Source organism: Trachymyrmex cornetzi, unplaced genomic scaffold (assembly GCF_001594075.2).
Source record: "Trachymyrmex cornetzi isolate Tcor2-1 unplaced genomic scaffold, Tcor1.1 scaffold608, whole genome shotgun sequence".
NCBI classification, from domain to species: Eukaryota; Metazoa; Arthropoda; class Insecta; order Hymenoptera; family Formicidae; genus Trachymyrmex; species Trachymyrmex cornetzi.
Window position 1 is genome coordinate 165557 of NW_017299924.1, and position 12135 is coordinate 177691.

General features: G+C 35.5%; 1 protein-coding gene across 6 annotated transcripts in view; it reads right to left on the reverse strand.

Moving 5' to 3' along the window:
- Window positions 1-12135, reverse strand: part of Msp300 (Muscle-specific protein 300 kDa) — a 107814-nt gene that overhangs the window by 41304 nt on the left and 54375 nt on the right. For 4 of the 6 annotated variants that reach the window (XM_018516020.1, XM_018516023.1, XM_018516021.1 and 1 more), the window contains 5 exons: window positions 10906-11057; window positions 3709-4519; window positions 3475-3633; window positions 3047-3409; window positions 2842-2952 (listed from right to left, as the gene is read on the reverse strand). In XM_018516020.1, coding sequence (XP_018371522.1) covers window positions 2842-2952; window positions 3047-3409; window positions 3475-3633; window positions 3709-4519; window positions 10906-11057 — 1596 coding nt within the window. Of the gene's footprint in view, window positions 1-171; window positions 752-2841; window positions 2953-3046; window positions 3410-3474; window positions 3634-3708; window positions 4520-10905; window positions 11058-12135 lie in introns of those variants that run through there. The other 2 variants (XM_018516025.1, XM_018516024.1) reach the window with 1 other exon arrangement.

Sequence of the window (12135 nt, forward strand, 5' to 3'; positions counted from 1 at the left end):
ATATACTATGTCAATTTTGAGGAGTCTCTTTACATTCGTGGGATGGGGGGCGATATTACTTTTAAAGCCAAGGTTTTCATTTGGGCAAATCGCATTAGAGTATATCGAAAACCTCTCTATGTACGTAAGTAAAATGAGTGGATTTCGTGAATGAATGTACTTGAACATCGATTGACAGTAAACGAGTTTTTTATTTTTCCTTATTCAATCACATCGTATGGCTATTTAAGCACAGATATTTAGGTCAAGAGACGCGCGCTCATACATGGTAATATAATCGCGTCTATAATCTCGTAGAGTGATATCTATTAGAAAATCAGTGCTCGATAAAAATTTACTTAGAAAAATTACGTGGTACTAAACTAAGTCGTTTGATCTTATTAAAAAACATTGACGAAGGTGAGAGTGGATTTCATCTTGTATCTTTTTTTTCTATCTCGCCTTTATCGTTAATGTTTCCTTCGATCAGGTTTTGCATGTGTAATTCGAGACGCGGCGGCTATCATCGTCGTTATACATCGATAATAGCGAGTAAGAGTTATAGAACCGAAAACAGAGGATATAACTTATTAATGAAACGAATAAACGAAGATAACGACGATGAGAGCCGAATTCGTTCAACGGGGGTAGGTCTCTATTGTCATGGGTCCAAGGGCTCTAAGTCTGGTGTGCCTCGCTGTACGAGTAGTTTAGATCTCTCGGTGCGCGCCTGGATTTTACTTTGCAAGGATTTGATTTTCTCGCGATAAATCTAACCGCATACAGAATCGTAAATCGAGAGCGTTAACACGTCGAACGAGCGAGAGGGACGGAATGAGAGTAGTGAGGTCATGAGGGTTTTAATAACGAAGCAGACATTAAGTAAGAAGGAAGAGCGCAGAATATGAAAAAGTCATGATGAATAACGAGCGAAATGGTAATGATTTCGATAATAACGTAGACGTAAACGACGATGATCGCAAGGGGAGATTGAAATACGATAACGACGGAGATAGCGAGGATAGTGACAGATAAAGAAGCACAGGTAATCGTTGGAAATGACAAAGGTATAAAGGAACAAGGGATATATCAAAGAAAAATTCATAAATGAAACAACTGGTAAAGAAATGAATGCGATGAAATAAGAAAAAAATAGATATAAAATAAATAAACGAAAATTAAAGCATATTGTAAGAAAATAATTGTAGCATTCTATTTGTGCATCTCTACACGCGTCTTGACATCGGAGGTCACTTGATTTTCCTATGGCTTTTACAGCTATATGATTGTTTGTCTGAATTACGAAAGTCTAACATAAAAATCCAAAGATCACGTAAGGGATGCGTACGTGTGAACGGTGCATGACACGCTTTACGTGAATGTGCGGCAGTACTTCGCGTTTTGCTACGTGGTCTTTCATTCTAAAACGTAAGGCATATGTGCGTGATTGCTTATTACGTAACATACACGCGCGCACACATGAACAGAGATATATATATATATATAAGTAAAGAGAAAGATACGTATATATTGTAATACACATACATGTGTGAGAATATATATACGAAGATGTAGCGATATACACGCGTGATAAGTGAAACAGTTAAACGATAAAAACCAGAAAAAGAAACACAGAAAACAAGCAAAATCAAGTAATCCCCTTCAGAAACGATAGTACAAAAGTTTTGCAAGATTAAATGATCTTAAGAACTAGGATTCGAGGAGACTTTATGTGTGTACCTTGGTGAGAAAAGGAAAATGGATCAACATAGTTAGAACATGATACCAACCAGTACCCTGTAAGCGGTGTACCACCATGATGAACACGAAACCAAAAACTTTCGAGATTCGATTTCGTACAATTCGCAAATATGTATTATTTATCTTACAAACAAGAAAATGAATAGAATATAAACATTTATTTTAAATTTATTATTAATCAGCATTGTGTTTATTGTAAAAAATATAGAAGGTTTTAGTAAATGTTAGCAGATGATGTAGTTATTTGACAATAAAAAAGTTTACAAAATCCTGAGCAAAATTTGAATTTATCTGTTCGATAATTCAATTTAAACTTGAAAATCAACGCGATGTAAATAACGTACAATTAAAAACTAGTCGTATTCAATTAACAAATTATGTTAGTTTTCGAAAATAATGTCGATATTTAATGAAATTTTGACGCATGAGAGTACAAAAATAAGATTCGCACGTAAAAAAGAAGGATATAGGATAAAAGATAGGTATATGATATATAAACAGTGCAGAAAACATCTTGAATTAGTTTTGGTAGTTGCAACGATTTTTTTTTTAATAAATATATAATTATATATATAATTTATTAATGATATCTTATTTAAGAAGATGTTTCCATTCGTGTTTATACATGTAGTTATTGGCCATTTCTTAATTCTTCATTTCACATAGTAAACAAATTATCCGTTAATATTCTAAATTAATGACATTTTTTTAAATAGGTACATTAAAGAATAATTTTTATATATTTTATCTTTCAATATATAACAAGGATAAATGGCAAATAACTCAAAAGTTAATTCTAGTTATATGTGGTTAATAGTGGCTCGATCGACGGTTAGTTATCATGTGCGTTCTAATTATGCGAGTATTATATTTAAATGAAAAAAGAGATTTGCATAATTGCGCCCAAAAACGTAGAAAACTACCCCCGACAATTGCGCGCAAAACTCTACCCCACCTTCCGACAATTCAAAGGAGAATAGAACAACGCGTTCTTTCTTGGTGGTGGTTTTAGTTGGTATCGAGCAAATGCAAAAATCAATTGCTACTTCAGCGCGCTTGTGCAGGTAATAAGAAAGTTAAGGAAAGAAGGGCTATGCCTACCTGTTGCTCTTGAAGAGCTTTTTCTCGATCATTCGGCATATATGTCGGGCTGAGTACCGTCCTCAATTGTTGCTCCACCTGCACAATGTGTTGTCTCAACTGTTGAATTTCCTGAAACGAAATAAGACAATCTCGCTCGATATGGAAAAACATTGTACTGTATCGTAGTTTGAAGACTGAATGTTATCTTTCCCATTCCGCTAACCTGTTGATACTGATCTATCTGCGCTAAGCAAACTTCTAGAGAAGTTGTCTGTTCTTTAACGGTGCTGTGAAGAGAATTGAGTTCGGTGATCAGATCGTCGGCAGTATCTTTCACCCGGTTGTCACCGACGATACCGGACCTAAAGTGCACCTCGAGCTTTTCCACGGAGATCGTGATCTTTGTTTTTTGAATCGCGATGTCGCTAAGCATTTTCTCACGAATAGCATGTTGATCGCGCAACGGTTTCTTCTTATTCTGTGGCAACTCCAGCGTCTGCTTGGCTTTCTCCATCCAGCTCCGCACGTCCTTCATCTTCCTTTCGCATTGCTCCCATTCTTCACTGGCCTCTTGCAGTAATGCATTCTGTAATACGGGGATTTTTGACAATTGACTGATATTAACTTAAATTTCGGTCAAAATGAACTAACCCTTTCCAATAGTTGACCCTCAACTTGAACCTTGCCCTCTTCCGCCTCGGCCAACTTCTCTGGTAGATCCGCCACGGTAGTTACCTGACCAATATTCTCCAATTCTCTGCCCATGTCACTAAGATTTTTATTCACCTGCTTGCAGCTCTTGACTGCTGTCTATAAAACGAAGGAAGTGTCAGGCGAACGTTGTCGCGTATTTTAGAACGTAAAAAGTGACGTTCTTTCACATACCGAATATTCGTGCAGTCTCTGTCTGGCTTGCTGAAGAGTGCTGAGCTTCAGTGGTTCGACTAGGAATTGTCGTTTTTCCTCCGTCCATATCTTGACAGCCTCATAAAGTGCAAGGAACCTCTGCCAGGCATCTAGAGTGTCGCCCACGATTTGTTTCTTCTCTTCCAACCAGCTCTTGATCTGCGCTAGTTGTTCAGTAAGATTATCGATCGTGCTATTGATTAGCTCCTTCTCGGCGTCGTCCCTCGTGTTCTTGACGATGGTTTGCCCATTCCTCGTCAGTCGTTCGAGCTTATCGCTAATCGTGCCCAGTTCGTTTTGTATTTGTCTGAGGTTTTCTCTGAGGATAGCCGGCTCGATTGATCTGTCCTGTACCTTGAGCTCGGCTTGTCGAATCCATGCTTGCACCTCGTCCACGTCGGTTAGATAATCCGACCTAACAGTCCTAGCACGTTTCTGCTCTCTCTGTTTTTCCTCCATTGTTTGTGTCGTTGCTTCGGCGCAAAGCTCGAGTGCGGTCAGATGCTGGGTAATGTCACTTGGTACTAGCTGCTGGCTAGCTTGGTACCGCGCCTTAATGCTTCCTGAGAAGTTCTTGGCGGTGTCAACGAGATCCTCAACCTGTGAGTTCAGCTCTCCCAGTTCGATCTCGGTCGCGTCTTGATCAACGCCGTAAACGTATAAGTTCGACGCGCTTTCGCGCGCCTCGTTTAGTCGCTTTCGCAGGCGCTCGATCTCACGTTCGATGTTTTCGAGCGCCTCCAGATCCTCGCTCGCCTTCTCGGACTTCCCACGAAGAGAGCCGACGAGTCTAAAAGGACGATTCGAACGATGACGATTCGCACGGCGAAAGAGGCTCTCGTAGAGAGTGGCTCTTCACATTTTTTTTATCATACAGACGCGTTGAATTTATGTAAATACATTTGGTCATTTAAGGGAAGGTTGGCGAGAAAAGCAAGCTCGATTATTTAATTTTGAAACTAAAATACTTGTCTCTGTAATATTAAATTCTTCTTAAACTAAAAATAACAAAAAATTGAATAATATTAATTGTACAAAAAAATATAAATAGTATAATGCTGCTTATATTTAAAAAGATGAATAAAATAATAAGATGTAATTATTCTTATTATTGCCTATATAACATGTTATAGATACATATAGAGCACGATTTATTGAGATGTCGTTCCAAATAACAGACATATTTCTGAAACGAACATATTATAATATATATTAAAGTTCCACGTGGAAAAAATTGTATGGAATAATCGGTAGTCTTAAACATCATTTGTGGTGAGACAAATTTAGAATCGGAAATGCGTGTCGCTGTGCTTCGGCTGGCCCGATCCCAGGCGAAGTCGCGCAGTCAGGGCAGCCTTGGCTAAAAGTAGACGAAGGAAGTATGTACCGACGGGAGTTTGGCCGACTGTTCACACTTGTGGTATACCACGAGGAAAACACTGTTCGAAAAAGGTGTTAAATGATTTTATGAGACAATTATTTTATTTAGCATCCACACAAAACACAATCGATGCGTCTCGAGAAACAAAATGTTTTTTTTTTTTTTTCAGATACTAATTTTTTATCAAATCGAATAAATTAGAAAAAGAAAAGTGGCCGATTTTGTAATAGAATTTTAATAATATTATAAATATAATTTTCTATTTTATGTTTACCGAAGAATTTTTTTGACAAATGCACAAAAGTCTCCTCTGTCTTTAAATAAGAACAGAATAAATTACATGATTTTTTGCTGCCAGTTGCACAGTCAACATAAATCACGAAGAATAATTTAAACGTTGATGTCATCTGCTAAAAACTCGTATGTTGTCATCCTTGTCCTTTTAGAAGGAAAGTACAATTTTTTATTTCATCAGTACTAAGGCGATCTATATTTTCAACAACTTTCGTTTCTCGGATGGAGAATTACGCAAAATTACAAATTTGAAATTTATTACGACTCATCCCGTTTCTCTTTATGGTCTACTTGCTAGAGAGTGAAATCTTATTAATTTAGTACAATTAATTTTATCACGTTACAATACACCATCTTTTAAGTTGACATTAAGTATAAGTTGGCGATTATGTATTTGCCGATTTTTACACGTTGCTCTCAAAATACGTGACCATGAGGATTCTCGAAGTCAATGTTGACTTTTGTGCAACGATTCTTTTTCTACGATGACATCATTGGGCCGGCCTGAATGCGAGATACGATTGCCGGCCGGCAGATGTAACACGATGAAAGACAGAGAAAAAATTAAAAAAAAAGGAAAAAAGATCATCTATGATGTAAAATTCACAGATTAGTTATGTAAAACATAGACACTTCTTTGATTTTATTTTATAATTATTTTTTAACGTATCGTTTTGAATGTAAGTTTTTTCGTACGGGGTGTTTAATTGTCCCTATTTGTATATCATTTTCATTTTGTGAATTCATTCACGTGACCGCGCGCAGTAATGAAAATTGCTCATCTGAAATAAGAAATAAGAGAAATTAGAACGATAAATTTGCGTGCCGCGACAGCCGAATCAAATTCATCGCCAAAATGAGTTTCCTTCTAGAAACTATTAACATTTGCACGCAGTGATCTATTTCCAGCGCTGTGAGTTTAGGTGCGAAACGATTATCTGTTCTCACGCGATCTCGTATAATCTGCGATAGCTCCATCGATCGCACAACTTGCTGATTGCGATCATATGCTGCGCACGATTCTATTTCGTTAATTGTAGTGCCTAACAGATGTCATAAAAATTTCTCGTTACTAGCAGTGTTTGAATGAAATCACTCTCAATCTACCTGTACGAACGATATCGTAATCGAACGATAAACCCGAGCAATATATGTACCTATGTATCCGGTTGGAGTAATCGCGCGATATTCGCGTTTTCGCGATACAGTCGACAGCGAACCGAGCGCGAACTTTTCACTTTCTTCTCTTTTTTTGGATTATTTTTTCTTTAATCCTTGTCTTTGTTCTTGCGTTTGTCTGGATAACAGTATGGCGCGGCACTATCAAGCCAAACAGCAGCGTTCGCGGTTCGAAACGTTATTGGAGGGATACAGTCGCTTGAGCTAGCGTTAGACGCCAGTTGAGACGCATTGGCGAGGCGCCGCGACGCATGCGGCCTGATCTTAGAAATGGTTTGGCTAGCCAAGAACGTCCTAAGAATAATCGGTCAGTGAATATGTAAGGCCGATGAGAAACGGAAAATTAGAAGACTGTACCGAATAAATTTTAAATAATGGCACAAAAAACACGTAATGACCGCATCGTGCAACTTGTAGTAGAAATTTTACTTGTAGTACTAATTTTGGTCGGAGCTTCTTATTATAAATTTCTTTGTGCGACTTTATATTTTGTATAATTTATTGTGCAGTCTTTCTCGACGAAAATTGACTGGATATATCCGGAGATTTGAACTAGTATCTTAGCTGGACGAAATCAGCAGATTTATAGGCGTACTGCACGTGGTTTAATCGGCACCGTGACTATCGCGATGAAATAACACGAGTCATAATAACAATTGCAAAGTGGCATAGTAATTAAAATGGAGATTGCATGCACGTATACTATTGTTTTAAAATTTCCAGATAAATGACGTTCAATAATATATACGGTATAAAATGAATATAAATAAAAATACAACGTTAACTACGCTGATCAACAAAATTTTAGAGAAAAAAATAGAAAATTTATCATTGAATAGGTCGATTATTAAAAGAATATACTAATGGTATCTATTATTATAAGTTCAATATTAGAAGAATTCCATAGCAATATTCGTATGACAAAGATTACGAAATTTAGTTGCGTCTAATTGTAAGAATTTTATATATATATCAAAAATATTTTATCTTTCTATCATTTCATATAATTTTTTGATGTTAATAAAAAATTAATAAACATTGTTTCAACTTACACGTTCTAACGCGAAAAATTTGTCGGAGTCGCGTGCCGACTATTACGGTGCATCCTATTGCATCATGAATCATAGATACATATATGTATGTGATGTCATGTCTTGTTTATATGATACAGTATGTAAGACGCAACGTTTGATTTTATTTCAGACGATGTCGAATCTATATTTAACGAAGATTTAATTAGCGTCGGACGTATCCTATGATCGGCCAGCGAACTATCGTATCGATGACACTACACATTAAGGTATGTAGATATAGTAATTAGTAGAGCATTAAAAAATTTATATGCACCGCGATAGTCACTTCTCCTAGATAAATCTCCGCTATACTTTCCATTATATTTTCGTACATCGTTAATTATAGAAAAAAGAATCTCAATTGTAGAATAGTTATATTTTATAAAATTTGCAAAAAATTGAATTTTGCAGTGAAATGTGTTTCCTTTTGAATTTTATCAATGATACGCAAAATATGAAACTGTAATATAAATTCCAGTGTGCTTATCTCCAATTAAAATTTCTTTTGATTGAAATTTATCTCTGATTCTGCGTGCGACACACGTGTGTCGATATCGTACTAATATAATTTGTTTCGCTTTGTGCGCATGCGAAACTACGACGTTTGCGCCATACGAGAGATGAATTTCGCAAGTTTAAGTAATCGTTTTGATTAAGTCGCGATTGGAGGACGTTATCCAGATATATCCTCATCGAATTAATATGATCGTCTCTTTTTTCCATTGATATTTAATGAGAGCAAAAAAGAAAGAAAAAATTCCGTGTGTATCATACCTCGGAAGAGCGTGTCTCCCAAAACGTAAGCTCATATCCGTCCAAGTGTTAGTATTCACCAGAGTTTTTCATTTGTTGTGTGTTACGTTCCGCGTGCAAATGATAATTACGCCACTTCCATCGTTGACAACACGACAACACGTGCGGAATCGGATGTGAATACATTGAGACAAGACGTCATGCCCGATGACAATCCGCCACCTGGCAAAACGTCAAAACGTCGCACGCCGGCATTATCCGTGAGTGCTTAAACGCGAGCACTTAAACACGTAATCAGCGTCGATGATGCGTCTGCAGAAAGATGTAACGAAAAGTACAATTTTTAACATCGTGCGCAACACGTCGTCGATGCTGGTACGATGATGACTGAATGAACCGACGCTGCGTGATACTACTACGGGGGCGACAAAAAGTATGGTAGGGGCCATGGACACGGTTCCCCTTGGGAACGCATATCGACCTTCCTCAGCTGTCTTATATCGAGTGTTTATACGGTGTTATACGGTCCGTATTACGTCATATGACAGATTTGGTGATGACGTAGTGCTAATGAAGCGATGATGAATCGATGAATATCGGCGATCATGGCTAAGTGTGATTGTATGTGCGCGCGTGTGACTAACTTTCGCAAATATTGAAAAAAAGCGCGATCGCGACTTATTTAATTTGATTACAAGCTTGTGTTAATCTTTTCGTAACAAAAAAAAAACGTTGTAGGAGACCAACAGTTCTTAAATTATCAACGATAAAGAGAATGGAAGATTTTTTAAATTAGATTTTGGTGATACAAATGGATAGTAAAATCTAATTCATTGTTGAATTTCTTTATCTACAATTAAAAAGTCTGATTAAAGAAGGTTAATCGCATAAATGTTTAAAAATTGGAACGTTGTGTAAGTGATATAAGTAAATGTTTCGTTTGTCTTTTCTTAATATTTTCGATAGAGTAAAATTAATTCTACATTAGTCAAAGAATTATAAATAAAAAATAATCTATTAAATCCTACGATATGTATTAGATGTATATAATATCTAATATATGAGAATATATGTCTACACAAGCTATATTTATATTTACGTACTATTTATACTCCGTTTCGTGGCGCTAGTCGCATTATGTCGAATTTGGATCAGCACTCACATTGCGTCGTAACCATTATTACGTATTTAATTTGTAATTTTTACGCAACATTATGTAATCGTTAATTGGAATACAAGCATGACGAATAATGATCGGAAATTTATCGGAGAATTTTATCATGATTGACTGTTACTGTGTAACAGCTCAATTTGGAAAGACATAATTGGAAATAATATGAAAACTTAAATTCATATATATATATGTATATATATATATATATATACCTTAATAACTTTCACAAAATTGTTTGTCACTGTCATTCTTTCGCAGTTTTACTGTGGGTCTTCTTAAAATGATCTTTGTCGTTGATTAGTGATATGTTATAATATTTCGTTTTGAAATAATTGCACTATCGTTTTACAAGTATTTTAGTTTCCTCGCTCATTGACCAACTGTTTCACTACTGACATTACGACCGAAAAGTCAATTGCTAGCGCCGTGTTTTGGCAATGATTTGGATGCGTCGTGGTAGGATAACAGTCTTAAAAACCTTTATTAAACTTGCGGCACATCGCGCGCCTCGTCGGTATTTTTATTTATTAAAAAACGTGATCTTATGAAATCTCTCACAATCTTCCCCTAAATGTCAAAATTAAAAGAACAGGTACCTTGCATCAATTATATTATTTTCAATTATTATACCAATATGCTAATGCAAAAAAATTAAAATAATATGATCACCTGAAAGGAATACTAGAAATACTGATTACATCAGTACAAATATAACGATGAAACATAGAATTTCTGAAATAGAAAATGTGTATATCGTAGGAAAAGGGAACATATAAGCAGAAGCTTCAAATGCACATTTATACATGCACATGCAAATCTGCTTGCAGAAGGACCTAAATAGCACCTTTTATTGCCAGCCCAAAGATCAATAAGCTATTATAAAACTTATAAGGTATTATAATAAAACAAATACAAAAAATGTAAACTAAATTTTTTAATATTTTTAAATTAAATTTTTATGATTACAAATATTATCAATTTTATTCTCCGTATTAAATAATAGTAAAAGTGCATGTATATTTTATTTTTGAAATTATAATGTAACCGTGATATTAAAACTTGAAAAAGTAAAATTTTATAAATCCGGAATGCTATATGAAATGCGAACATTTGCTAGAATACATGGAATAAATATTAATTGTTAAAGTTATATTCTATTATTTTTATATTATTAGTCTATTTATAAAAATGTTTTTTACTTAACTATTTATGTTAACTAACGATAAGATAATATTGAATTGACTTAGTTGGCTAGCGATCACGTGAGGCGGTGCTGGTCCACATTCTGAGCAGATATAAAAGCAAAATACACTTTGACTCACGATTCGACGGATTTTTGTAGTTTCTCAAGGCGTTCCTCAAGATTTCGTGCCGGTGCTTCCGTAAACGCTGCGAGATACGCGAGTACAGGTCCTGCCAAGCTCTTCACTTTTTCCGTTTCAGGTTTAAGTTTTTCAGCTTCCGTTACAAGTTCCTGTCCACAGCAAAGTCAGGAAGCGTATTAACTTCTCTTTCGATCTTTGATCATTTTGCACCATTTCCAAAGTTTTTAAATTATTTTAATTTTTTAGCACATATTAAATTTTAAATTAAAATATCTTTTTGTAAAAATGTCAAGGCATCTTTTATAAAAGTAAATATATCGTTTATATGATCGTCTTTCACGAGCGTTCATCACGGCTTGATAATTCGTGAGCGACTAAAGTAGTTAGCTTTGGAGGGCCGAGCACCTGTGGTGCCTGGCTGTGCAAGTCTGACACGTTCGGCATTTATAAAGAGGGTGCATCAGGAAAAGAGAAAGATAGAACTAACACTACTAACAGTATATCTGTACCCTTAGCGCACGGTAAATCGATAAGAATGTGTATCCACACAAAATGCGACATTACATAGCCATTTAAAGGATCAAAAAGTATACTTCGCGTGACGTACATATTTTCTATTATTATACAAAGTTTTATCTTTACTCATGTCAATAATTACAGAACATGCTTAACCCACTTTCAATATTTTTAGCTATTTTTATGCGATTTATTTAAATTCATGGAATATGTACAGGGTGTACCGAACTTTTTTGCCAATCACTTTTGTGTAGAGCGGACTAAACTCAGTCGAAGAGTCCTCTACCATTTTGCAATTTTCGCAATAGTGTTAACAAGATATTAATTATTAAAAAATGCCAAATATTGGTTTTGAATAATTTTTTACTCAAATACTATGAACTTTATAGAAAAGCTGCAAGAGATAAAAATAAAGTTCAGAGTATTTGAGTAAAAAATTATTCAAGACCAATATTTGGCAATTTTTAGTAATTATAATATCTTGTTAACTACTGCAAAAATTGCAAGATAGTAGAGGACTTTTCGACTCAGTTTAGCCAGCTCTATCTATACACAAGTGATTGGCAAAAAAGTTCGGGACACCCTGTATATATATATATATACAGGGTGGATCATCTGAAGTGATCCAGTCAAATATCTCGAAAACTAGTAGGGATAGAGAAAAATGTTTCGTATGAAAAGTTTAGGGTTACACGGGGGAAGTATGGTACT